Raw genomic sequence first — 27,884 nt, 5'->3', positions numbered from 1 at the left:
TTTTCGCTTTCCTCAACTATGCAGGAGAAAGATTATGTAAAGACACATACAAAGCAAATGTTTATATTTTGAAGAAAATATACATGAATTACTTTTTTAGTGGCTATTTTTAAAGTATATCTAAAGCCAAAGCTTTTTTCATTTTGGATAGAGTAATTAAGGAGTAAAACTCCTGTCATTTTTTTTTTTTTTTGCCATTTGTATCTTATAAAAGGGAGATATTTCTTCACTTCCAGTCCTGTAGACTTAACAGGACGTGAGGAGATACCCTTCAAATCTGAGGAAAATCCCCTTTCAGATAGCTGTCACAGGAACAAGTGCCCTCACTGGGCTTTGAGAAAGGGGGTACAGCTCCCGAAACGCGTTAGCATATCCGCATCACTAGACACAGCCATATTGTGACTGTTTTTGTGGACCACCTACTGATTTTTATCACGTTGGTTTGTGAGTATATAATCCTTTTTTTTATTAATAAATACGTGGATTACCACGGTAAAGCACGATGAGAGTGCGCCCTTGTTTGTTTTTTTTTCCACTAGTGGCCAGATTACCCGATCTCAGAAGGGCAGCACCTCTTCGGTTGGCATTTCGACATGTCCTTACTTTGCATGAAGATTTGAGTGCTGGTTCTGTTTTGTTCATCTTTGTAATACATCCTCACTGGGCGATTTGCCTATTCCTGTTCTGGTGGCAACTCAAAATTTTTAATTTACTCACTTTCATTCCCGGTAACAATGGTGATCAGGACAATTAGAAAGGTTAATCTCCTTAATGGGGACACAGAGAACAATGAAAACCTGTAAGATAGCAGTAAAGATGCCACACCAATGGAAAGAAAGTGCAGAATCATTTATTATTAGATGACCAACAAGATAAGAAATCAAACATGTTTCAAGGATTCACAATATTTAGACTTCCATCGGGCTTGTCCTTCAGGAATGCCTGGAAACAGAAAGGTTTGAAAATATTTATAGATTTCCCATCCAATAATATTAATATTAGCACTATTCAACACTGCATTACCTGTTATGGATGTTGGATGTGAAATCTATAAACACTCCCAACCTTTCTGTATCCAAGTATCCCTGAAGGATATAACATGCAAAGCCCTGATGAAGGGGGATTTTGTGAACTTCTAAAATGGGTTGGCTTTCTTACCTTACTGATCTTCTAATAACCAACTATTCTGGACTCTCCATTATTCTGGCACCTGTACCGCTAACCGCTGGATTTCCCTCAGCATTTCCTCTTTTATTTGAGGTTTTTTTGTTTTACAAAAAGCAGCTTCACCAAACCGATTCAGCCCAACTAATAATGTGGTCATACACTTAATGGAAATTAAAAATAGAAGAAGATCTTAGTGCCTCTTATGTATGCACTCCAGTAATATAAAACTGACAGAGATTCTTATCCTCCATTACTTTATCCAAATCTAAAAAAATAGATTTGGCATTTAGATATACTTCATTTTTAAACATGCAAATTAGTATTTTGTAAAATATATTTGGTTAATGAAGCTTCAAAAAAGTATAAACTGGATTAAAAACCAAGGCCTAACTGCTATGGTTATCTGCAGCTTTCCAGCTGTCAATCTTGAGATAATATCATGACTGGTAAGGTATTTTTGCAGCTAAAGCCGTCCACGTATATGGGCAGGCTGATTGTACTGAATTTGATTGTTGTACAACATGTGTACAACCAACATGTTGGATTTTTACATGCAATTATTGCCAGTGACTAAAGACACTAGCAATAATCACAGTGTTCTCCCAGCAGTGAGGACTCCCCCCACCGCCACCAGGAGAACATAATAGCTCCATGGGAAGGATTCCCCCATCAACACTGACTGTGACCCACAGTTGCAGAAAAGAATATTACATCATCTATGGTCTGCCTAATTCCTTGGGAAGAAATAGAGATGTAACACTACTCAGATGAGATTGGATAAATCCACAAGCTAGGCAAAAACTGTATATTTAAAGTATTCCATTCTAATATGGAAATGAACTCTTCTAGCCATCCACTCGCCTATCCATCTACTTACGCCTGTAGTGCCTGTAACAATCAATCCTTCCACTCTTCTCTTAAAATAGACAATTAAAAATAAATGATAGAGACACCATTTGTCCTTATTTCCCATAACAGGATATTTTACTTACTGGGAAGGATACAGAGCCAAACTTCACAGGTGAATTGTGTCATTTTATAAGCCCAATGAATAGAGAAGGCAAGATGGAAGAGGGAATAACATGATTTAATATCATTTACAAGGACATTATGACAATTTCAAAGGGCTCACTAAATCTAAAAAGAATGATGACAGAGAGATACAATCTTTTTCTTAGACCTTTAATAAAACGTTAACCCTTTATAACTAAAGATAAAGCCATCAGCTTATGTTTAAGATGAACTCCAGATATACAAAACAGATGACATTTATCCCACGTTACGTAATTTTAAATACAGATTCTATAAAAACCTACATTTATATCTATGTTAGCCTCTTGCAATCCCGTATACAGCAAAACTGGAGTGGGAGGGACAGTAGTGTGAGACAGTCAGATTATATTGCATTACATACTGTAAGTAGGTCCAACACTGGGAGCTTACTGACTGTAGGAATAAGCTCTGTACCATGAATAGGCTTAGGGTAGGTCAATAATTAACCACATTTTTCAAATTTAATGAAGAAAAATAATGTCAGGGACCTGGCTGTGATGTATGGTAGGGCAGTATGGGTCATAAGATATATTTTCATATGTTTAGGACTTTGCCTGGGCTTTACCTTTTAAAAACGATGTACAAAAGCAATTACTGGCAACAGCATGAAAAGAATAATAAAGAAGTTTAATGTTTTTTCTGCCAAATTTTAGTATATATATATATATATATATATATATATATATATATATATATTTATTTATTATTTTTATTTTTTTCTGATCAATTAGAACATAATTTGCAGTGTACAGGTAATTAATACATTCCCTTTTAGTTCACATGTTACTTTTCTGTACCTGCAAGATATGACTTCCTAGATGAGATTCAAAGACGTCAGTGGCCACAGAGCTGGGACTCCTCCTCCTCTGGGATCCTATAACTAAAAGAGAAAAGCTCTTTAGATATGGGTTGCAAAATCAAAATCTACTTTTTTTGACAGTGTAGACAATGTATTGTACATTACATAGAACATAAAAGGAGAAGAGATAATATAAAAAGGGTACCATGCTCTACTTTAAGAGAAACAGACACAAATTAATTTATTCCAAAGGGTATGTCACATCTCCACTACAAATAATAATATATATAAACCTTATGTATAACCACCAAAATACTGGACTTAGAAAATCCCAAAATATGTGGAATACCAGACTTAGAGTAAAACTAGCCCTTGACCCAGTGGGGTAGATTTACTAAAACTGGAGCACTTAGAATCTAGTGCAGCTGTGCATGGTAGCAAATCAGCTTCTAACTTCAACTTGCTCCATTAAGCTTTGATAATAAAATCTGGAAGCTGATTGGTTGCTATGCACAGTTGATTTTACATGCTCTAGTTTTAGTAAATCTCCCCCAATCTGTTTCTTGAATCAGATTCCGCTTCTTCAGGAGAATAGGTAATGTGTTCCATTTATGGTAAAACAAAAACATATTACAGTATATTATTCATAGTAACAGCAACATATAAAAATATATATTGCTTTTAGTATGAATATTACAACATGCGGCAGTGGTTGTAGCTTGACATTGCAGTGCGTTACCATTCAAATGTAAATGCACTCCAACACCTATCTACAGAGGACTGCATTATAGCACCCCTAAACACACAAATGCTTTATGCTTTGCACTACAATGAAAAAAAAATGTACAAGACCTGCTTTTTTTCATGTGTTGACATATCCCCATCAAAATGAATGGGCTGCCTAACAGAACTCGCCTTATACCTGAAAATTCATATGTATGTGAACAGCCCTTAAGTAAGCTGCTTATTTACTGTGTATTTATTTTATTACAGGTGGATAGTGTTATCTCGGGCCTTCCTAGCTTCCACAAAACCCACTTGGTCATTGTGTATTTAATGTTGGAGGAAGGTACTTAGTCTGGCTGCTGGAATTTTGGAAAAAAATTAAGGTCCATGTTTAGTAGCAATATGGGCCTGTAATGTGCATACAGATTTGGATCCTTATCCTCTTTGGGCAAAAATGTGACATGAGCATGTAAGAGATCAGGATATACAGTATAGGCTCATCAGGCTAGAGTAATGCTGGATGCCTAGAAGAAGGAGTTGGATAACTGATATCCTGTTTGTAACAGGATATGGGAAGGTTGCCTACCCCTTGGGCCTTCCCTATCTTAGTGTTTTTACTACCCAGTAGCCTACAAGAGATTCTTTTCCTCTGCTGTAAGTGTTGACATTTCAGAGGATGTAATGTATACCTGTATGTGATCAATCCTATCGGTTGTGGATGCTTTAGGACAGGGTTTCTCAACCAGCGTTCCATACAACCCCAGAGTTCCTCCAGAGGTTGCTAGGGGTTCCTTGAGCAAAGAGCAACTTCTGTCTCTCAGATAAGTTCACCCTGACATCACTGATCCTTTTATTTATTTCAGGTACTTATATAGTGCCATCAATTTACACAGCGCTTTACAGATATATATTGTACATTCAGATCAGTCTTTTAGCTATCTGTAAGGGGGTAATTCTTCCCAATGACCACAACTGTAAGGAGCATTCTTCCTACTGACCAATACACTAATGTTTCATGACTTGTAACTATAGTAATTATTCATGAGGGTTCCCTGAGACTGGGAAAGTATTTCAAGGGCTCCTCTGTGGTTGAGAAAGTGTGCCTTAGGATGAGGTTTAGATAGATACGTATGTTATAATGTCTCACAATAATCTATGAATGCCTAGGAGATGTCTTGTGGGCAACTAGTTAAGGCTCAATTTGGTTGTTCAATCTGGAGGATGCAAGTTTGGCTTTGGTGCCTGCAGAGAGAGTTTGTTTGTAGACTTGTGGTGTATTTTCCTTTTTAAGAGAAGCCCTGTGTTTTAATCAATAAGTCCAAAACAAAGAGGATATGCATTGCCCAGACTAGACTTGGACTAGTTTCAGGGTTTGATTTTGTGTGCTAGAACTGTAAGGTCTTGTAAAAGGCTTTTGTTAAGGCGTCACCATTTGTTTTTAATAAGTACATAAGGAAAATGAACTTCAAGTGTTATGGGGGCATGGTCAGAAAAGGTATGGTTTCCAGCTGAGGTCATGAAGACTAGGGCAAGGTCTCTGTGTCTCACCAAGCAGTGTGTGTAGGGGTTATGGAAGGGGGAGAAGAACATATGGGGGGAATTACAAAAATTGGAGCACATAGAATCTTGTGCATAGTAACCAATCAGCTTCTGTGTTTTATTGCCAAACCTGAACTGAATAATCTGAAGTCATAGTGCTAAAAAGAGTGCACCGTTCGTATGCTAAACTACACAGGCTAAAGCTTTAGTTACAAAGACTTGAGATGTGTTAAGTGTGGGTTCTGACACATAGTTAAGTCTACCCCAAGATCAGAAACCCCTTTATTGACCAGAAAAAAAAGGAATGGGCTTCTATTAGTTTAGCACAATGAGACTAATGAAACTTATTGTGGCTGTTTTGGAATACCTCTCAGTACCACTTATTCAAACAGCTCTTGGTGCATCACTCCCAGTGAAGCTGAATAGGTTTTGCTTTACTGCCTTGGAGCTCAGTCAAAGCAATGAAGTTCAATGAATGCATTATTTTGCAAGCATGCTCCATGAGCACCTGCACTCGACTTGTAATAGGTTTCTGGGCTGCAGTATTACAGATGTACACCACACCTTCTTTCTACTATCATTATTACAGTTTTTTGTTCAATATAATAAACTCTATTGGCCACTGACACTGTTACATAGTTATTCTGGCTGAAAAAAGACACAGGTCCACCTAGTTCAACCACAAAAAGGAATAAAAAAATGATAATCCTATTCCCACAGTTGATCCAGAGGAGGGCAAAAAACCACAGCAAAGCATTATCCAATTTGCTTATGCAAAAGTTCCTTCCTGATCCCCCAAGAGGCAATCGGATATTCCCTGGATCAACTTTACCTATAAATGTTAGTATCCAGTTATATTCTGTGTATCTGAGAAAGAATCCAGGCCTTTGGTGAAGATGCAGTTATGTCCTAATGCAGTGGTTGGCTGAACTGTAGCTCAAAGGCAAATGGACACAAAGGAAGACGAAATGCAAGATGTCTTCAGTGCTCAGGTATGTCCAAAGCTCAGAGCACAGGTATGTCTAGAGTGTAAGAACGTACCTGTTTAATCTTCGTGGGGGGAAGGGGGAGCACATTCTGCAATGGCTCCATAGAGACAATAATAATGATATGATCGACTGCAGAAACAGAAGTGTAGTTCGGCAAAAAAAACAAAACAAAACGATCTTGTACTGAAAGAAACAAGATGCCTTAGCAAACAAAACTACATGTAAGTCTGGCTATGTGATGTTATTTTTTTTTTTTATAAATGGGTTTAATAACACTTTAAATGTTGGGTGGATAAGTTGATCCGTGCCATTCATGGCTATCAGCAACAATCTGTACATCTAAGATATGCTGATTCACAGAAAATCTGCTTTGTTGGTGGGCACAGTGCCGTTCATAGACATAATGAGCTATTATATTCCACTAACACATCTGCAGATCTTCTTTGTACATTTTCAGTCCTATTTCTAGTCCCTGCGGAAAAACAAACTTCTCTCTTCCTGTCACATGCAGGCTAATAAAAAGGAGAACACTGAATGGAGAATGAAAAGATTGATGCTTATTAATGAGAGAAGATTTTACTAAAACTGCCAATAGAGACAAGAGGACAGTTGCCCGATATGGTTTTTATACAAATCTGGTGACAACCTTTTGCCTATAGGAGGCTTCCAATCGTTTCCCCTGTCCCATCTAGCTGCTCTCCAGGTGAACAGTCAGCTGTGCAGGTTAGAGAACTTGCGAGATTGCTCTTATACTAAATGATCCTTAACACTGCGTTTTTCCTCTTCCCCTCTGCATTTGAAAGATCAGGAATGCCCAACAAAGCTAAATAGTCTAGACTGTCGCACCACTGGCAGACCAATACTGTAGGTGCTCATATAGTTTCTGCACACCTGACCATCATCTAATAACTAGGGGGCAACTTAGACAGGCAGACTAATAGTTGGTAAGAGAATATAGAACAGTAAAATTAGAAAGCATTATAGTTAGTGACTATATGGCCGTTCCCATATTCTTTGTGATTTAGTAACAAAGTAAAAATATCCTCAGTCCCCATTTTCAGACTTTATGAAACGTCTTGGTGCTGGACATAGGAACCCTTTGTTTATAGGTGAATGGAGTTTCTAATTGACATGCTACTGAAATGTGAGGTGGCCTAAACAACGGAGTTTAAATGCTCAGGAAGTTGAACTTTGAAGCCATTATTACGGGAGGTAGAAGAAGGAAGAGTGACACACTTGGTTCGGGAACCAAGGAGTAGACTGGAGACCAGTACTCTTGCTCTTGCACAGGGGCAAAGAGGAGTTCATGTTGTAACTATAGCCTGGAGGTGTGCAGCAGCATTTGTGTGATAGTTGGTGATAGGTTAGGCGGGCACAAGTGAACAGACCATAGAGCTGGTCACATGACACTGACTCTGGGAGAGCGCACAGACAATGGCGGCTGATAAAAGAGCAGGACTAAAGCAATGCATGCAGTTGAAGCACACTAGGGACAGAACAATATGAATGGTGAGGGGAAGATAGAGAGTGAGAAAACATTATGTGTGGTGGGGGGCAGATAGAGAGGGAGCAACCATTATCTGTGGTGGGGGCAAATGGAGAAGTAACAAACAATATGTGTGGTGGTGGGGGGGGCGATAGAGAGGGAACTCATAATATGTGTGGTAGGGGGAAAATAGAGAGAAAACAAATAATATGTGTGATGGGGAGAAGATGGAGAGAGAGCAAATAATATATGTGGTGGGGAGAAGGTAGAGAGGGAACAAATAATATGTATGAAGGGGGGCAGATAGAGAGAGAACAAATAATATATGTGGTTAGGAGAAGATAGAAGGGAAACAAATAATATGTGTGATGGGGAGAAGATGGAGAGAGAGCAAATAATATATGTGGTTGGGAGAAGGTAGAGAGGGAACAAATAATATGTATGAAGGGTGGCAGATAGAGAGAGAACAAATAATATATGTGGCGGGGAGAAGATAGAGAGGAAACAAATAATATGTGTGATGGGGAGAAGATGGAGAGAGAGCAAATAATATATGTGGTGGGGAGAAGATAGAGTGGGTACAAATAATATGCAGGTGGGGAGAAGATAGAGAGAGAACAAATAATATATGTGATGGGGAGAAGAGAGAGAGAGAACAAATATATGTGGTGGGGAGAAGATAGAGTGGGTACAAATAATATGCAGGTGGGGAGAAGATAGAGAGAGAACAAATATATGTGATGGGGAGAAGAGAGAGAGAGAACAAATATATGTGATGGGGAGAAGATAGAGTGGGTACAAATAATATGTGTGTGGGGAGAAGATAGGGAGAGAACAAATAATATATGTGGTGGGAAGCAAAGAGAGAGGAAACAAATAAAATGTGTGTGGGGGCAGATAAAGAGGGAACAGATAATATGTATGCGGGGCGGGGGGGGCATATAGAGGGAACAAACAATATGTGTTCTAGGGGTCATATATTATTATTATTTTTATTATTATTATACAGTATTTATAAAGCGCCAATAGTTCGCTCAGCGCGAAGAGAACAAATAATATATGTGGTGGGGAGCAGAAGAGAGGGAACAAATGTGTGTGTATGTCGGGGGGTAGATAAAGAGGGAACAAAAAATAATATGTATTGGGGGAGGGGGGCAGTGGAGAGGGCACAAACAATATGTGTGGTAGGGGTCATGTAGAAAGAGAACCAATAATATATGTGGTGGGGGCAGATAGAGAGGGAAAGAATTAATATTTACAGTATGTGGTGGGGGAGCAGATAGAGAGGGAACAAACAATATGCGTGGTGGGGGGCAGATGAGGAGGGAACAAATATGTGTGGTTGGGGGCAGATTGAGAGGGAACAAACAATATGTATGATGGGGGTTAGATAGAGAGAGAACAAATATTATATGTGGTGGAAAGCAGATACAGGCGAAGCAAACAATACGTGTAATGAGGAGTAGCAAGCAATTAGTGCGATATGGAGCAAATACCCGAGGGAGAAAATGTGTGAATGGGGGGGGGGGAGGGTTGCAGATACAGGCACAGATACAGGCACGGCTTCCAACTGTCCCTTACATATACACTCATTGGCCACTTTATTAGGTACACCTGTTCAGTTGCTTGGTGACACAAATTGCTAATCAGCCAATCACAAGGTATCCAGACATGGTGAAGACGACTTTCTGAGCATCAGAATGGGGAAGAAAGTGGATTTAATTGACTTTGAATGTGGAATGGTTGTTGGTCTGAGTATTTCAAAAACTGCTGATCTACTGGGATTTTCATGCACAACCATCTCTAGAGTTTACAGAAAAAGAGAAAATATCCAGTGAGCAGCAGTTGTGTGGACAAAACTGCCTTGTTGATGTCAAAGATTAGACTAGAATGGGCAGACTGGTTCAAGATGATAAAAAGGCAACAGTAACTCAAATAACCACTTTACAACCAAGTATGCAGAATACCCTCTCTGAATGCATGACACGTCAAACCTTGAAGCAGATGGGCTACATCAGCAGAAGACCACACCGGGTGCCACTCCTGTCAGCTAAGAACAGGAAACAGAGGCTACAATTCACACAGGCTCACCAAAATTGGACAATAGCAGATTGGAAAAACATTGCCTGGTTTGATAAGTCTCGATTTCAGCTGTGACATTCAGATGGTTGGGTCAGAATTTGGCGTAAACATGAAAGCTTGGATCTATCCTGCCTTGTATCAACGGTTCAGGCTGGTGGTGGTGATATGGGGGGCATTTTCTTGGCAAACTTTGGGCCCCTTAGTAACAATTCAGCATCATTTAAACATCACGGCCTCCCTGAGTATTATTATTGCTGACCATGTCCATCCCTTTATGGCTACAGTGCACCTATCTTCTGGTGGCTACTGCACCATGTCACAAAGCTAACATCATCTCAAACTGGTTTCTTGAACATGACAATGAGTTCACTGTACTCCAATGGCCTCCATAGTCACCAGATCTCAATCCAATAGAGCACCTTTGGGATGTGGGTTCAACCCAATACTAGCAAGGTGTACCTTATAAAGTGGCCGGTGAGTGTATATATTTTGTGCTTTCATTTCTGTTGGGCGGTAAGTACAGGTGAGAGCACAATGTGAGTGAAGTGTGGGGGGGGATACAGGTGCGACAGCAATGTGAATGGAGGGGGGGGGCATAGATACCGGAGAAGTGAGGTAATGTGAATAGGGGGACAGAAAAAGAGGAAGAGTGTATTTTGAAGAATTGGGGAGGGGAGATACAGGGGAAGTGAGTAATGTGAATAGGGGGACAGACATATTGAGAGACAGCATTTTGAATGGGGGGGGGAGCAGAATCAGGGGAAGTGAGTAATGTGAATAGGGGGACAGACATAGTGAGAGAGCATTTTGAATGGGGAGGGGGCAGATACAGGGGAAGTGAGTAATGTGAATAGGGGGACAGATATAGAGGAGAGAGCATTTTGAATGGTGGTGGTGGGGGGGCATATAAAGGGTTAGTGAGTAATGAAAATATGGGGACAGATATAGGGGAGAGAGCATTTTGCATGGTGGGGGGGCAGATAAATGGTAAGTGAGTAATGAGAATGGGGGACAGATACAGGGGGAGAGAGCATTTTGAATGGTGGGAGGGGGGGGCAGATAAATGGTAAGTGAGTAATGAGAATAGGGGGACAGATACAGGGGGAGAGAGCATTCTGAATGGTGGTGGGGGGAGGCCAGATACAGGGTAAGTAAGTAATGAGAATAGGGGAACAGATATAGGGGAAAGAGCATTGTGCATGGTGGGGGGCAGATACAGGGGAAGTGAGTAATGAGAATAGGGGGACAGATATAGGGGGAGAGTGCATTCTGAATGGTGTGTGGGGGGGGGCAGATACAGGGTGAGTAATGAGAATAGGGGGAGAGAGCATTTTGAATGGTGTGGAAGGGGCAGATACAGAGTGAGTGAGTAATGAGAATAGGGGGACAGATATAGGGGAAAGAGCATTTTGAATGGTGGGGGGGGGGGCAGATATAGAGGAAGTGAGTAATGAGAATAGGGGGACAGATATAGGGGGAGAGAGCATTCTGAATGGTGGTGGGGGGAGGCCAGATACAGGGTAGGTGAGTAATGAGAATAGGGGAACAGATATAGGGGAGAGAGCATTTTGCATGGTGGGGGGGTGGCGGGCAGATACAGAGGAAGTAATGAGAATAAGGGGACAGATATAGGGGGAGGGAGCATTCTGAATGGTGTGTGTGGGGGGGGGGCAGATACAGGGTAAGTGAGTAATGAGATTAGGGGAACAGATATAGGGGAGAGAGCATTTTGAATGGTGTGTGTGGGGGGGGGGGGCAGATACAGGGTAAGTGAGTAATGAGATTAGGGGAACAGATATAGGGGAGAGAGCATTTTGAATGGTGTGGGGGGGGGGGGGGCAGATACAGGGTAAGTGAGTAATGAGAATAGGGGGCAGATATAGGGGGAGAGAGCATTTTGAATGGTGGGGGGGGGGGCAGATACAGGGTAAGTGAGTAATGAGAATAGGGGGACAGATATAGGGGAGATGAGACTGGATGCTGCAATCCATCTTAATGCTATACAGGATGAACAGAATAAAAGGTTAAAACAATAAAAGAATGCTACACAATGACAAGATTTTTTTTTTACATAAAAGTTTCCAAAAACCATGAAAACAATGTGCACCTATGCATGTCTTATATGGCTTTTAATCAGCGTGGATCATCCTATACATACAGTCCTGTAGACGGATAATTGAATATCTGTTAGAAGCAGAAAGTAAATGAACATTCAGGCCCTTGGCAACCACCATTGTTCAGTAATTTAATATCCTTGTGCCGAGTTCTCTGAAGCCACCATTGTTCAGCAATTGATTATCTGTGTGCTGAAGCTCCTGCAGCCCTGTCTATGAGAAAATCTCTATTCGGGGGCCAAGGGCTCCTCTACTGCAGATGCCGGAGAACTTGTGTCTAAACTCAGGGCCTTGGGATTAGTAAGGCGAGCAGTTCAGTCCACATTACTCCAAATTTAAAATGACACCTGAGTGCCACCGTGCCAAGTCCTGATTAACGAGGTGTAATTAACCTACTCGTTGTGAGATACTGAAATTAGAATTAATCCATTAAAAGTTTTTTTTTTCTTTTTTGTTCCCCTTTAATTATAAAACTACAGCAAAACCAATCTGTCTAAAACTCTCCCACTGATTGCCTGGGTTATAATATCATTGTTTGCAGCAGAACAATGCTGTTAGCTTAGACTTTCAGCTCATTAGTGCTTAGAAGGGGCTTAGGCAATATTTCATCCTTTTCCTGGCGTGCACTACAACTCCCAGCATTTACTGGGGAAGTTCACTAGGATGTTATCCATTCTGTAATTATATAAATATTACACAAGTATTTAAAAAGATAATAGTAACTTTGAAAAGCCGCTGTTTGGCATGAACTGGTATTTTATCTCAAGGGCCAGTATTTCTGCATCCCTCAACTTCCAACAGCTCCAAAGGACAGCTAGCAATGATCACTGTCCACTATATGGGATTAATCATTTTTGTTTCCTTGCAGTGGCATGTAGGGAGGAGGTCTCACCAGTCTCTGGAATCCCCCTTTACCCAGGTATCATTTTGCAACGTGCTTTGAAAAGAAAAGTTGCAGCACTTTGCCAAGATGGCAGGAAAAGGAGGCGGTACAAGCGCTGAAGGTTTTTCTTTTATGTTTTACCTTAATGCATTATCTGCATTAAAATAAAAAATCTTCAGCTCCCCTTATAATTACCTGAGCCTGATCTCGATCCAGTGATGTGCACGAGAGCAGATGCTCTCTCAGCTATCTCCCTCCTCATTGGCTCAGACACAGCAGCAAGAGCCATTGTCAATCACAGACAGGAGGAAGCGGGGGGGCTGGGTTGAGCTGTACTCTGTGTCTATGGACACACAGAGCTGGCTTGGGAGTGAGCACACACGTGTGCCCTCATAGCTAGTGGGTTGATATGGGGGAACTCATGGGGGGGAGCCAGGTGTGCCAGCATAGGACCCAAGAAGTGGAATACTGGGGTTGCTTAGTGCAAAATCATTACACAGAGCAGGTAAATGTGACGTTTGTTTTTTGTTTTTTGTTTTTTAATTTCACGTGTACAATCACTTACCCTCCAGAGGACCCACCCCCCTTCCTGACCAGGACATTTTTTGCGTTACAGCGCTGCGTTACTTTAACTGACAATTGCGCAGTTATGCAACACTGCACCCAAATGAAATTTATGTCCTTTTTTCCCAAAAAAAGGAGCTTTCTTTCTGTGGTATTTGACTGCCTGTGCGTTTTTATTTTGTGCGCTATAAACAGAAAAAGACCGACAATTTTGAGAAAAAAAATATATTTTTGACTTTTTGCTATTAAACATTACAGTACAGTAAAAAAAATTAAAAAATCTCATTTTGTCATAAATTTAGGCCAAAATGTTTTCTGCTCCATGTCTTTGCTAAAATAAAATCCCAATATGTGTAAACGAATTGGTTTACGTGAAAGCTATAGCGTCTACAAATGGCGGTATATATACTGGGATTTTTCTTTTTATACTAGTAATGGCAACGATCAGCGACTTATAGCGGGACTGCGGCGGGCATTCTGACACTGGGGGGGGGGGAACTGACTAACTGTCACTGACATCCCCAGTGACACTAATACAGTGATCAGTGCTAATAAAATGCACTGACACTGTTCTAATGACACTGGGCAGGAATGGGTTAACATCTGGGCGCTCAAAGGGTTAACTGTGTGCTGTTTTACTGTGGGCTGTGTGTGCATTTCACTGTGTAAGCACACTGCTTTGTATGGCTCTGCTATGCTGAGCCATACAAAGCAGTGTGCAGGACCTGACAGGGGAGAGATCTGTATTGTTTATATACCGGTTTCTCCCCGTCAGTGATACTCAGTGATTGCCGGGTGCTGGCGGGGAATCACCGGCAGGGACTCAGTGATTGACAGCTGAGGCCACCAATGGAGGCGCGGGCAGGGTGTGCGGGGCCCCTACCCGGAAATGCAAAATAATGTATATATACATGATTTTGCGCAGCCCTGCTGCCCTGTGGCTGCATTTTTGCTATAGGGTGGCGGGAAAGCGGTTAATGTAATAAAATATAGATTTTTAGATTGGCTACTAGAGGGAGCAAGTACTTATTTTGCAAGCACTCTGCCTTCCTTCTTAACAGCTGATGAAATATTATATCAGCCCCACATAGGCAGTGCATTGTTCTCAGCTGACCTGGGTAGCTCACAGACCAGTAGTTCTCTGACCACATGAGTATGAGTCACAGTTTTTGATCACAGATGGAAAGGCCACATACTTTCCGCATCCCAACTACGGTACCACCTGCCTGGAGTTTGCATGGTCTCCCTGTGCCTGTGTGGGTTTCCTCCAAGTACTCCAGTTTCCTCCCACACTCCGAAGACATGCTGGTAGGTTAATTGGATCCTCTCTAAATTGGCCCTAGTATGTGTATGAATGAATGTGAGTTAGGAACTTTAGACTGTACGCCCCTTGAGGGTTAGGGACTGATGTGAATGTACAATATACAGTTAGGTCCATATATATTTGGACACAGGTACAATTTTAGAAAGACTGGAAACCCAGTCTTTGGTAATGTCCATGGGTTCCAGACTTCAGGCACTCCTTGCCAGTAAGGGATTCTCAACAAAATATTAAAAATGAACATCTTATTTATGATTATATTCAATTGTCCAATTACTTTTGGTCCCTTGAAAAAGGGGGGATGGCTACTCTTAAGAGCTGTAATTCCTAAACCCTTCCTCCAATTTGGATGTACATTCCCTCAAATGAAACCTGAGAGTGTGTACATTCCGCCCATAGTCATTATATAACTATAGATAGAATATGTTTTGGTCAATACCTGAAAAAAAAAATTGTGCCTGTGTCCAAATATATATGGACCTAACTGTATATGTAAAGCGCTGCGTAAGGCAGGCCATAGACGGGCTGTTTATCGGCCAATATATGAAAAATTGGTCGGCCGTTGCCGATGCTGCCACCCATGTCCATGAAAAACGGCCGTTTTTTGCGGATTTTCCAGCATGACCGATAAAAATAAATGAGGAGATCCGTGAAAAACGGCCGATGGGCTAGCCCCACTAACGGCGTGATTATCAGCCGAATTTTTCGTACGGATGAAAATTCGGCCAATAAATGACCCGTCTATGGCCTGCATAAATCGACGGCGTTATATAAGTACGTGAAATAAACAAACACATAAATCAATAAATAATACTTCCTCCTAGGCTGTATTTTATTTAATTAAATGGTACCCGTAAAGACCGGCTATTATCTCCATAAAAACAGGGCTGATAGGCACTGAGCTGCTTTAAATCTAAGCAATTTGGAGATTTTCTGCAGCCGCTAATCTTTCCTGTTCTAGCCTGAATGCAGCAGGTCAGCGGGAAACACTGGTGCGACCGTCCCTATGTAAGGACAAAACAAGAAAACCGAAATTTCATGCACACGCAAGCAAAATGTAGCAACTGTAACTAAAAAGCTGTTTTCATCTTCCATAAAATATAAACTGAGATTGAGATTTTCCCCATTTGTGTGTAGAAGAAATCCTGATTTGTGTCTGTCATAGAGGGGAAGCGTAAAGAATTACCCTCCTCTTCCTCCAGGGATAAAGCGTCTCTCTTGCACTGCTCTATGCCCTTGTCACTATGACCTTGGACTCGGAATCCCCGCTTCAGCCACTGTTGGGCCACCAGCATGTATTTCATATGCAGATGAGAACTGATATATGCAGATCGGATGCATTATATGCAAATGGGAATCATTCAGATGTAAATTGTCTGCCCTGAAGCATGTTGACTGTGTGAGAGAGGCTGTGTGTATATATCTCAGTCTGTGCAAGTGTGGCTGTTTGTGTCAAACACAGAATCTGACGGCAGATAAGAACTGCTTGGCCTATCTGCTCCATGACTAGACTTTTTAATCCTTGCCCTTTTGTCTGTCGGAAGGATTTTCTGTTTCCTTACATTTTCACGCATTCGTGACAAAAGTGCGTCTGCATCACCTAAAGTCTGGCTGTATAGAATAATACACGCCGCAATGCGTTTACGCTGGCATTCATGCTAATAGATCTATATAGGCTTTAAGGACATACCGCAAACCGCGATGGAGCGCACTACCCCGAGGCGACTGCCCAAACCCCCCATCCTTCTTACCAGAAACATCCAGTACATGGGTGGGACGCAGGGCGGAGGGGATCGCCAGATGGCTCTAGTAAAGGTACAGATGTGGCAGGCAGGGGTGCTCTGTAATCCTGAACATAAGGAGCCATGCACACTGGGCGTTTTATAACACTGGGAGCGTTCGCTGTGTAAAGTCGCATTACAAGCGCAAGTTTTTCAGCGTTTTTTCATCAGTGTTTAGCTGTGTTTTTTGCGTACAAAAAAATAAATAAATACAAATTTTGCTAAAAAAAAAACAAAAACCTGCGTTTTTCAGTGTTAGTCCTTATGCACACTGGGCGGTTTATAGGCTCCATGCACACTGGGCGGTTTATAGGCTCCATGCACACTGGGTGTTTATAGGCTCCATGCACACTGGGTGTTTATAGGCTCCATGCACACTGGGTGTTTATAGGCTCCATGCACACTGGGTGTTTATAGGCTCCATGCACACTGGGTGTTTATAGGCTCCATGCACACTGGGCGGTTTTAGGCTCCATGCACACTGGGCGGTTTTAGGCTCCATGCACACTGGGCGGTTTATAGGCTCCATGCACACTGGGCGGTTTATAGGCTCCATGCACACTGGGCGGTTTTAGGCTCCATGCACACTGGGCGGTTTTAGGCTCCATGCACACTGGGCGGTTTATAGGCTCCATGCACACTGGGCGGTTTATAGGCTCCATGCACACTGGGCGGTTTATAGGCTCCATGCACACTGGGCGGTGTTAGGCTCCATGCACACTGGGGGGTGTTAGGCTCCATGCACACTGGGGGGTGTTAGGCTCCATGCACACTGGGGGGTGTTAGGCTCCATGCACACTGGGGGGTGTTAGGCTCCATGCACACTGGGGGGTGTTAGGCTCCATGCACACTGGGGGGTGTTAGGCTCCATGCACACTGGGGGGTGTTAGGCTCCATGCACACTGGGGGGTGTTAGGCTCCATGCACACTGGGGGGTGTTAGGCTCCATGCACACTGGGGGGTGTTAGGCTCCATGCACACTGGGGGGTGTTAGGCTCCATGCACACTGGGGGGTGTTAGGCTCCATGCACACTGGGGGGTGTTAGGCTCCATGCACACTGGGGGGTGTTAGGCTCCATGCACACTGGGGGGTGTTAGGCTCCATGCACACTGGGGGGTGTTAGGCTCCATGCACACTGGGGGGTGTTAGGCTCCATGCACACTGGGGGGTGTTAGGCTCCATGCACACTGGGGGGTGTTAGGCTCCATGCACACTGGGGGGTGTTAGGCTCCATGCACACTGGGGGGTGTTAGGCTCCATGCACACTGGGGGGTGTTAGGCTCCATGCACACTGGGGGGTGTTAGGCTCCATGCACACTGGGCAGTTTTAAACTCCATGCACACTGGGTGTTTATAGGCTCCATGCACACTGGGCGTTTATAGGCTCCATGCACACTGGGTGTTTATAGGCTCCATGCACACTGGGCGTTTTTAGACTCCATGCACATTGGGCGTTTATAGGCTCCATGCACACTGGGCGCTTTTAGGCTCCATGCACACTGGGCGCTTTTAGGCTCCATGCACACTGGGCGCTTTTAGGCTCCATGCACACTGGGCGCTTTTAGGCTCCATGCACACTGGGCGCTTTTAGGCTCCATGCACACTGGGCGCTTTTAGGCTCCATGCACACTGGGAGGTATTAGGCTCCATGCACACTGGGAGGTATTAGGCTCCATGCACACTGGGAGGTATTAGGCTCCATGCACACTGGGCGTTTCTGGGACCAGTGGGTTTCTAGAGGAGTTTTTTTAGCTGTAAAAACGTTCCAATGCTGAAAAACGTAGCAAAACGCAATAAAATGCTGAAAATCAGAGATATTGGACTTTTTTTTTTAACGCAAACGCAGAAAAATGCATGCAAATGCAGCTAAACATGGCAAAACACCGCTTAACACTAATGTAAAAATGTAAAAAAAAAACCTGAAAAACTCATGTTTTTAACGTGACTTTACACAGCTAACGTTACCAGTATTATTAAATCGTCCTGTGTGTATGAGGACTTAAAAAAAGTCCAAAAACTCTGATTTGCGGCATTTTACCACATTTTTCAGCATTAGAGCGTTTTTACAGCTAAAAAACACCTGTAGAAACTCACTTATTCAGAGGGTTTTTCCAGCCAAAAAGTGCTGATTAAAGCCTATGCGTGCATGGACACATAGGATAACATGCTGGGGAGTTTTCTGGCTGTAGAAAAAAACGCCAAAAGCCAAAAACAGCCGCTGTAAAAAAAAAAAAAACAGTGTGAATGAGGACTAAGGCTCCATGCACACGGGGCATTTTAATAATGCTGGTAGCGTTAGCTGTGTACAGTCACATTAAAAACGCAAGTTTTTCAGCGTTTCTTAATGTTTTTGCATTAGCATTTAGCCACATTTTTCTGTGTTTGTGTTTTTTAGCATGTTTTTACACAAAAAAATTTGCTGAAAAAAACGCCCAAAAACATTGGTTCGCCATGTTTTAACAACCAAAAAACTCCTCTAGAAACCCACTAATTCTGTTTTTTTTTTCCAGCCAAAAAGCGCTGATTAAACCCTATGTGTGCATGGACACATAGGATAACATGCTGGGGAGTTTATTGGCTGTAGAAAAAATGCCAAAAGCCAAAAACAGCCGCTGTAAAAATGCTCAGTGTGCATGAGGACTTAGAATTGTAACATATTGCAGACTAGTTGTGGGAAGGACAAGGGCTGGTTTATGACACTTTAGTAAAGGTACACATTGCAGGTACTTATTACAGGTACTTATATAGCACCATCAATTTATGCAGCACTTTACATGTATATATATATATATATATATATATATATATATATAGTACATTCACATCAGTCACATATTGTTTAACCATTTCAGCCAATTCTGACATTCCTCTTCTAAATGTAAAAATCAGCATTTTCTGCTAGAAAATGAATTAGAACGCCCAAACATTATATAATTTTGAGCAGGGTTCCTAGAGAATAAAATGCTGGGTGTTCCATTTCTTATGTCATGTGATATTTGCTCGGTAGTTTTCAAATGCACGTTTTTTGAAAACAATACAAATATACACATTTTTTAGTAAAATATAAAAGATGATGTTACGCTGAGTAGATACTAAACATGTCACTCTGTAAAATCGCACAAGCCTGTGGAACGGCAACAAACTACGGTACATTAAATTATCCATAGGCAACACTTTAAAAGCCTTTACAGGTTACGACTTTAAATTTACACAGGTCTGGCGTTAGAATTATTGCTCTGGCTCTGACGTTCGCAGTGATGCCTCACATGTGTGTTGCGACTGCTCTTTACGCGTGGTGCGGGACTGAAGAACGCTTTTGCGCATGCACGAAGGCACTTTAAAACATTTTCTTTTAAATGTATTATTTATTGATTTTTATATTTTTATGTTTACATTATATCTTTACATTTTATCACTTTTATTGCTATCACAAGGGATGAACAACATGGGCCATGACAGGAGAGATCTTGGGTCTATGAGATCCCAGATTTCTCCTCTGACCTCCAAAGCAGCAGATTAAACCAAGACTGGCTTGATCTGCTGCTACACAAGCCAGCAATGGCTCGTCACAAAGGAACCGAAACTTGAAGTGATGAGATCCTCATTTTTTCTGGTTTCTGATGTCACACAGTGAGAGGAACAAGATCAGTTCCTCTGACTGTGTTCAAGGAAGCCGATGATGCTGGTGGCATCTTTACCGGGTTCCGTGATCACGCGGGAGAGCTCAGTAATGGCAGCAGTGGCAGGAGGGGGGTGTACACCTGTACAAGTAATCCAGTGGCCTCTTGGCTGCTAGGATTACTTTTACAGTGAAGGGAACTGCCAGCCCTAAAAAATGTTATCTTGGTCATCACTGCAGCTGCAGCGATGAGATATCACCCTTGTAATCCAGCGATGTACCAGTACATCACTGGTCGTCAAGTGGTTAATGACCATACTCGATTTTCAACCATAACGTTTACTTGTAGACCCAAGTCTTCTTGTTGCAGCTTTAGAGTATTAAATAAATTCTATTTTGTGTAAGTATGGGAAAGAAGATGTGTTCCTTGGAACAGAAAACTGCAGATTCATCCCACAGCTGAGTTCATGCAGCAACTCCAGAAGAACAAAGGACGGTACAAAGCTTGCCGAGAAGAATGCATCAGGTATATAAGAAGATAATAGGTATGCAGCTGGTTGTAGTTTGGTTATTTGCTTGCTATTTTCTAAAATTAAGTTATAACTAGGCTAAGGCAAGGTAGGTGTCATAGTCTCAAACTGCTGGTGCTACCATAGGTCCAGGTAAACTGGGTATATGAGACTACCCTTGTGTCTGATAGTATATCTCTCCAAAAGTGAACCTGTGCCCAGAGTATGCACACTAAAGTATTTACAAATTCTGAACAAGCAGAAAAAAAAACCTCTCAAAACAAGTTCTCATTCAGTAGCTATAGGCATTGTGGAGAAATACTCTTCAAATATCACAACACAGGAACAACATCTCTGCTCTATTTTGACAGGCTGCCAGCCCTCCAATGTCAACACACAACAGGTGCTTACCAGCAGCAAGCTGTTAAAAACCAAATAAAAGCCACAATTAGTCTTTTTTTGTGATCTTTGAGAATCAATTACTTCACAGTACAAGCAGCTAAGAGCTTAGAGGTGGCTTGTTTTAAAGCTTAATATATTCTACTACTTTAAGATCTATAGTGTGGACATTGGTGCACTTTTTTTTAATAACAAACTAATGTTATACTTACATGCTCTGTGCAAGGGTTTTACACAGAGCAGCCCTGATCCTCCTCTTCTCAGGTCACAGGCCAAAGCTCTGGGCTCCATCCCACTGCTGAGTGACCCTCGTGTGTGCTTGCTCCTGAGCTCCTCCCTGTGTGTCCATAAAACACATAGAATAAGGCTCAGCCCTGACTCTGCTCCCTCCTTATTGGCTCAGATTGACAGCAGTGGGACCCAATGGCTTCTGTTGCTGTCTCTGAGCCAATGAGGAGGCAGAAAACCGGGACAACAGCCACTCTTGTGCTCATTGCTGGATCGGAATTGGGCTCAGGTAAGTATTTGGGGATCTGCGAGGGGAACTGTGTGCTGAAGGTTTCTTACCTTCATGCATAGAATGAATGACGGTAAGAAACCTTCAGGCTTTACAACCACTTTAAGATAAATATGCAAGCTAGCATTAGAGGCCTCCTTCTGAAAATGCTAGTTGCTTGACTGCTATGCTCACACCCTGGCTCTATTTCTCTGAGTCACTCACCTGGAACAAACATGCATATATCTGTGATGTCAGAGGAAAGACAGAAGTACACACCTTTATACTTCTTTCAAGTCAGTGACTCAAAGTACCAATGCAAGAGGATCAGTATGACAACTGGGAGACCAGTATTTTCAAAATGAGAACATAGCAATGCCAGCCTCCTTTTTTTCCCAAGACAGGCTTCCTTTATAATTTACTTCCAATATACATTAAAACCTCAATCATTAGGAGACTACAGTATTTTGTTTCGTAATAAATTAATCTCAGTGCATTTTATCACACCTCCTAATGATGTCCAGGATGTGATGAAATGTGTAGGGGCAGGGACTTCGGGTTACCACATCACTTCAACTAATTGGAGTGTACGCGGGTTCTGGAGCGGATCGAAGCAGCGGAGCTTCCCCTCTTGCATTGGCAGATCATTCCAGGTGCTCAATGTTTCTAAATGTAATATAATGCACCCAGAGAAAAAGAATCCCTTGAGAGTCCAACATTCTGGGTACATTGTTGGCCAACACTTCAGAGAAAAAGGACTTGTGGGTACTTATTTCAGATGATTGCAAAATGAGCAAACAGTGTGGCCAGTCAGTGGGAAAAGCGAATAGAATTCACTGATGCATCACTAGAGAGGTCACCAGCAGGAGGAAGGAGGTCCTGATTCCCTATATAGATCTTCATATCACTAGAGGGGTCACCAGCAGGAGGAAGGAGGTCCTGATTCCCTATATAGATCTTCATATCACTAGAGGGATCACCAGCAGGAGGAAAGAGGTCCTGATTCCCCTATATAAATCTTCATATCACTAGAGGGGTCACCAGCAGGAGGAAGGAGGTCCTGATTCCCCTATATTGATCTTCATATCACTTGAGAGGTCACCAGCAGGAGGAAGGAGGTCCTGATTCCCCTATATAGATCTTCATATCACTAAAGGGGTCACCAGCAGGAGGAAGGAGGTCCGGATTCCCCTATATAGATCTTCATATCACTAGAGGGTCACCAGCAGGAGGAAGGAGGTCCAGATTCCCCTATATAGATCTTCATATCACTAGAGGGTCACCAGCAGAAGGAAGGAGGTCCTGATTCCCCTATATAGATCTTCATATCACTAGAGGTGTCACCAGCAGGAGGAAGGAGGTCCTGATTCCCCTATATAGATCTTCATATCACTTGAGAGGTCACCAGCAGGAGGAAGGAGGTCCTGATTCCCCTATATAGATCTTCATATCACTAAGGGGGTCACCAGCAGGAGGAAGGAGGTCCTGATTCCCCTATATAGATCTTCATATCACTAGAAGGGTCACCATCAGGAGGAAGGAGGTCCTGATTCCCCTATATAGATCTGCATATCACTAGAAGGGTCACCAGCAGGAGGAAGGAGGTCCTGATTCCCCTATACAGATCTGCATATCACTAGAAGGGTCACCAGCAGGAGGAAGGAGGTCCTGATTCCCCTATATACATCTTTAGTTAGACCTCATTTAGAATTCTATGTCCAGTTCTGGAGACCACACTTACAAAAAGATATTGATGAGATAGAACGGGTCCAGAGACGCGCAACAAAAGTAGTGCAAGGTCTGGAGGATAAAACATATCAAGAACGAGTTCAGGAACTTAATTTGTACAGTCTGGAAGAAAGAAGGGAAAGAGGGGACATGACTGAAACCTTTAAATACATCAAAGGGGTGAATAAGGTTCATTAGGGCAGTATTTTCAATATGAAACCAAAATCAAGAACACGAGGAAATGACCTTAAACTAACTGGAGGAAAGTTCAAAACTGATGCCAGAGAGTACTATTTTACTGAAAGAGTAGTTGATGCTTGGAATAAACTTCCAGCAGAGGTAGTGAGCCAGTCAACAGTAAATAGCTTCAAACATGTATGTAACAAGCATAGATCTATAGACAACAAAAGTTATCAAAAAAATCCCAAAGACAAAACAGGCAAAAAAAAAAAACAAAAAACAAAAAAACAACCCAGAACCCTCCCCCCAAAAAAACAAAAAACGGGCAGGCTGCTTTTCTGCCATCACTTTTCTATGTTCCGGGATTGGCATGATATTTGTGAGTGGATATTTTTTCACTTTCTTTATGGCTTTTAATAAATATTGGTGCTACACTGTATGTTTCTGATGGTTTGTCTTCTTCGAGATCTGGTGGGCGCACAAGCTGAAAGCTCCTGGATGGTAATATATAACACGATAAGAGCAGTTTGACGCTTTAGTGACCTACCTTAGTGTATGCTTAGGGGGGTCAACTCCTGCGGGTGAGTGCCAACCCTGGTGGGGACACAGTTGGTGGACTGCTGCGGTGGAGTTTGCACTTTAAGGTCTGAATGCACTTTGTTGGATTACTGCGCTGTATTTCTTGTTTTATAAGTATGGGATTTATGAAAGTCATGACCTTATTTATTTTTGCGGATATATACGCACTTGTTTAGATGCTTTTACTATAGTGTTGATAGAGTAAGTGCGGCTCTTTTATACAATAATTCATGCATTTAACCCTGGTTCACATATATGCAGTGCAGTATATCGCACGTGATTTGCACAGGAACCGCACCACATTCCTGTGCAAATCACATGTGACTTGTGTGCAGCGCGATCGGAGCCATACATTTTGTATGGCTCTATTCGCACTGCACCCGCACCAAAAACGTGCAGGACCCTTTTTCTGGTCCGCACTAGAATCAGATCACATGGGTATTCACACCTATGCGATCCGATTCTGCATATCGCACTGCGTTTTGCGGACCGCTTTCGGGGTGTTGTTAACTTAACCCCTTGGCGCCTTTCTCGATCATGCCAGCGAATCATGGCGGTCACATGACCCTAAAACCCCGCCACGCCTCCCGGCTTCTGGAACCTTTAAAGGGCGGGGAGGTGGGGCGGGGTTTTAGGGTCATGTGACTGTTGTGATTCGCTGTCACGGCAGACACATGATCGGGAAAGGTCCCCATCAAAAGAGGAGATTGGGACTTTCCATGAGTACCGAACGTGTGTGCTGGGAGTGCGCAGGGCGTGTGCTCTGAGCATGTTTTTTTTTTAATAGAACGCAAATGTGCAGGCCCAGTCACCAGGAGGCCGGCACCAAGAGGTTAACATACAGATCTGCAGCGGTTCGCATGAATGGGGTGCGATTCTGATGTGGTGTGGAATTTGCACAGAAAACGCTGCAAATTCTGCACCGCATCACCAGGGCTAAGTGATAGTTTATCCATGCAGACTGCACTGTCTTGAACTGAAGCTGTGTGACAGCCTTGCTATGTGCGTCCCTTTGATGTGCGCACGGTTCAATCCCAGTGCTTTGCTCTCTATCTACTCCCACGATGCTTTCCTTTGGATTGCTTCTGTTTTGACTTCTACTTTGCCAGCGCTCTTTCTGTGCCACCTCTTTCTTTTTGTCAATGCCAGCGCTCTGTGCCTGACTCTCACAACAGGATGCTCTTGTCCCGTCGGAGCGCAGAAAGCCGTGGGACTGTGGCAGAATCGCTCTCCTTCAGACAGACTCAGACTGTCTCAGAAGTGTGGGAGCTCTATCGCCCCGGCCAGCTCAGCCGTAGCCCCCCTGTGGATTCCCGAACCATGAAGCTTCTTCCTGTGAATGGGAAGGATGGTTAAGTCTCCAAGTTACTAAGCAACTTGTTGTGCTTGCACAGCAGACAGCAGCAGGGCAGCTTAGAGCCCAGAAAAAAAGAATTCGGGAAGGGGGTGCCGTGTCGTCATCCCAAAGATATGTGGGCAAATGTAACCTTTTGCTCTGTGCTAAGAATTACCAAAGCGCTGCGGAGAGAGAAAAAAAAAATCCAGCCTCTTTCAAGCAGCCTATTGGCGTGTCAGATAATGATGTCATTCACCTTGAACGCTGGGATGTCAGTACATAGCATTGCAGGTTTCAATGAAGAATGAACAATTTGTCTTGAAGAGAATAAAAACCCTCTTGTGTGATATTATTTAACAGTGTGACAGCTACTTCAAAGAGTGCCTCTCTTAAAGACAGTAGACCTCGCAGGCTGCGACCTCGGGGAAAAACAAAAAGCTCCCTCCTAACAAGAGTATTCGAAAAATGTGTCCACGGCATGGGCCAGACTAAAAGACAAGGAGAACGGCTCTTGTTTAAGGTGTCACTATAGATAAAGGAACATTTTTTTTTTAAATTATAATATTTACTGCTTTTAGATATAAAAATATGTTCAGTATTTTTCCATGTCCTTATAGAACCTGCACACATTGGGCTTGATTTACTAAAAGCAAATAGACTGTGCACTTTGCAAAGTGCAGCTGCACTCTGCAAGAGCAGTTGCTCCAGAGCTGAGTAAATGAGCAGAAGGTGTGCTGACTTCTATCATCCAATCGTGCTAGGAAAAATGATTTTTCTCTTGTTCAAGGTGTCATTATAGATAAAGGATAATTTTTTTTAATTATAATATTTACTGCTTTTAGATATAAAAATATGTTCAGTATTTTTCCATGTCCTTATAGAATCTGCACACTAAAGGCAAATAGACTGTGCACTTTGCAAAGTGCAGCTGCACTCTGCAAGAGCAGTTGCTCCAGAGTTTAGTAAATGAGCAGAAGCCGTGCTGACTTCTATCATCCAATCATGCTAGGAAAAATGATTTTTCTCTTGTTCAAGGTGTCATTATAGATAAAGGATCATTTTTTTTTAATTATAATATTTACTGCTTTTAGATATAAAAATATGTTCAGTATTTTTCCATGTCCTTATAGAATCTGCACACATTGGGCTTGATTTACTAAAGGCAACTAGACTGTGAACTTTGCAAAGTGCAGCTGCACTCTGCAAGAGCAGTTGCTCCAGAGTTTAGTAAATGAGCAGAAGCCGTGCTGACTTCCATCATCCAATTATGTGCTAGGAAAAATTATTATTTTTTTTTTAAATTTTCCTTGCATATGATTGGCTATTCTTTGCAAAGTGAAGCTTTACATAATTTACTCAGCACTGGAGCAACTGCGCTTGCAGAGTGTAGCTGCACTTTGCAAAGTGGACAGTCTATTTGCCTTTAATAAATCAACCCTCTGTCTGTGCAGCCTATGGAAGCTTTTACCAAATTATTATTATTATTCAGGATTTATATAGTGCCAACAGCTTGTGCAGCGTTTTACAAAATGAAGGCAGGCGTTACATTTACAAGAAAATTTGATACAAGAGGAAACTGAGGGCCCGGCTCCTTAGAGCTTACAATCTAGAAGAATGATCTAAGACCCCGGTCACACTGGATGCGATTTGCATGCCAAGCGGCTTGCAAATCGCATGCCAAATCGCAGCCTATTGTCCACAATTAGAGCAGACATATTGGTGCACTTCCCACTTGGTCGGAGCCACACCGATTTCTAAAGTAGTACATGCACTACTTTTGTTGCGATTTCCATAGTCATCTGTATCAGATGTCTTGAAAATCGCACCTGAAATTGGCATATCATCTAACTTTGAAATCATGCGACTTCACTGTAAGTCGCACGATTTCAAAGTAGGGTTTGATGTGACCGGGGTGTAAGTCTCAGTTCTCAGTCCATCCCACTGTCATGGCTGGCTGCTCCTATAACCATGAATAAGAGCCAGCACTGAAATAGTCTCCTTCACTGCTCCATATACTATGAGAATACATTAGTGAACAGGTCCACAGCACCATATTCCTGCGCAAATTACATGCGATGTCTGTGCAATGCGATTTGAGCCATACATTTTTTATGGCTTAAATTGCATCCGCACCAAAAAGGTGCAGGACCCTTTATTTTACCCGCACCTGAATCGCATCGCATAGGTGTTCTCACCCATGTGATGTGAATTCTGGCAATCGCATTGCGTTTTGCGATCTGTTTCGGGGTTATTAATTTAACACTGACACCCACACCACATCACGAGAACGCCATGCGATTGCAATGTGGTGCAGGAAACATACAGGATTTGCAGCGTTTCCCGCATCAGTGTGAACCCAGTCCTAGGCTGCTTTCATACTGATCAGTTTTTCTTCCATTGTTGTGTTAAAAAAAAAGCAGGAGAAAAATGCATGACTATTAAATTCTATGGAACTCTTACCACTGGTCAGTTGTGGGTGCATTACGTTTTTCAAAATCCTGCTTGCTGCAATTTTGATGCAAGTTTGATCCGC

At 42.4% G+C, this 27,884-nt stretch overlaps 1 protein-coding gene across 9 annotated transcripts in view; it reads right to left on the bottom strand.

The window, feature by feature from the left end:
* The window catches only part of NPAS3 (neuronal PAS domain protein 3), a 671,079-nt gene that overhangs the window by 216,424 nt on the left and 426,771 nt on the right, over nt 1–27,884 (bottom strand). For 7 of the 9 annotated variants that reach the window (XM_089658669.1, XM_089658666.1, XM_089658667.1 and 4 more), the window contains 2 exons: nt 27,812–27,883; nt 3,018–3,100 (listed from right to left, as the gene is read on the bottom strand). In XM_089658669.1, the coding sequence (XP_089514795.1) occupies nt 3,018–3,100; nt 27,812–27,883 (155 nt within the window). The remainder of the gene's footprint in view (nt 1–3,017; nt 3,101–27,811; nt 27,884) is intronic. The other 2 variants (XM_089658668.1, XM_089658673.1) reach the window with 1 other exon arrangement.

The sequence above is a fragment of the Staurois parvus genome, unplaced genomic scaffold (assembly GCF_062004578.1).
Source record: "Staurois parvus isolate SC_StPar_1 unplaced genomic scaffold, SC_StPar_1.0 ptg001089l, whole genome shotgun sequence".
In the NCBI taxonomy this organism is placed as follows: domain Eukaryota; kingdom Metazoa; phylum Chordata; class Amphibia; order Anura; family Ranidae; genus Staurois; species Staurois parvus.
The sequence above is the reverse complement of the archived record's forward strand: the minus strand, read 5'-3'. Positions and strand labels throughout refer to the sequence as shown.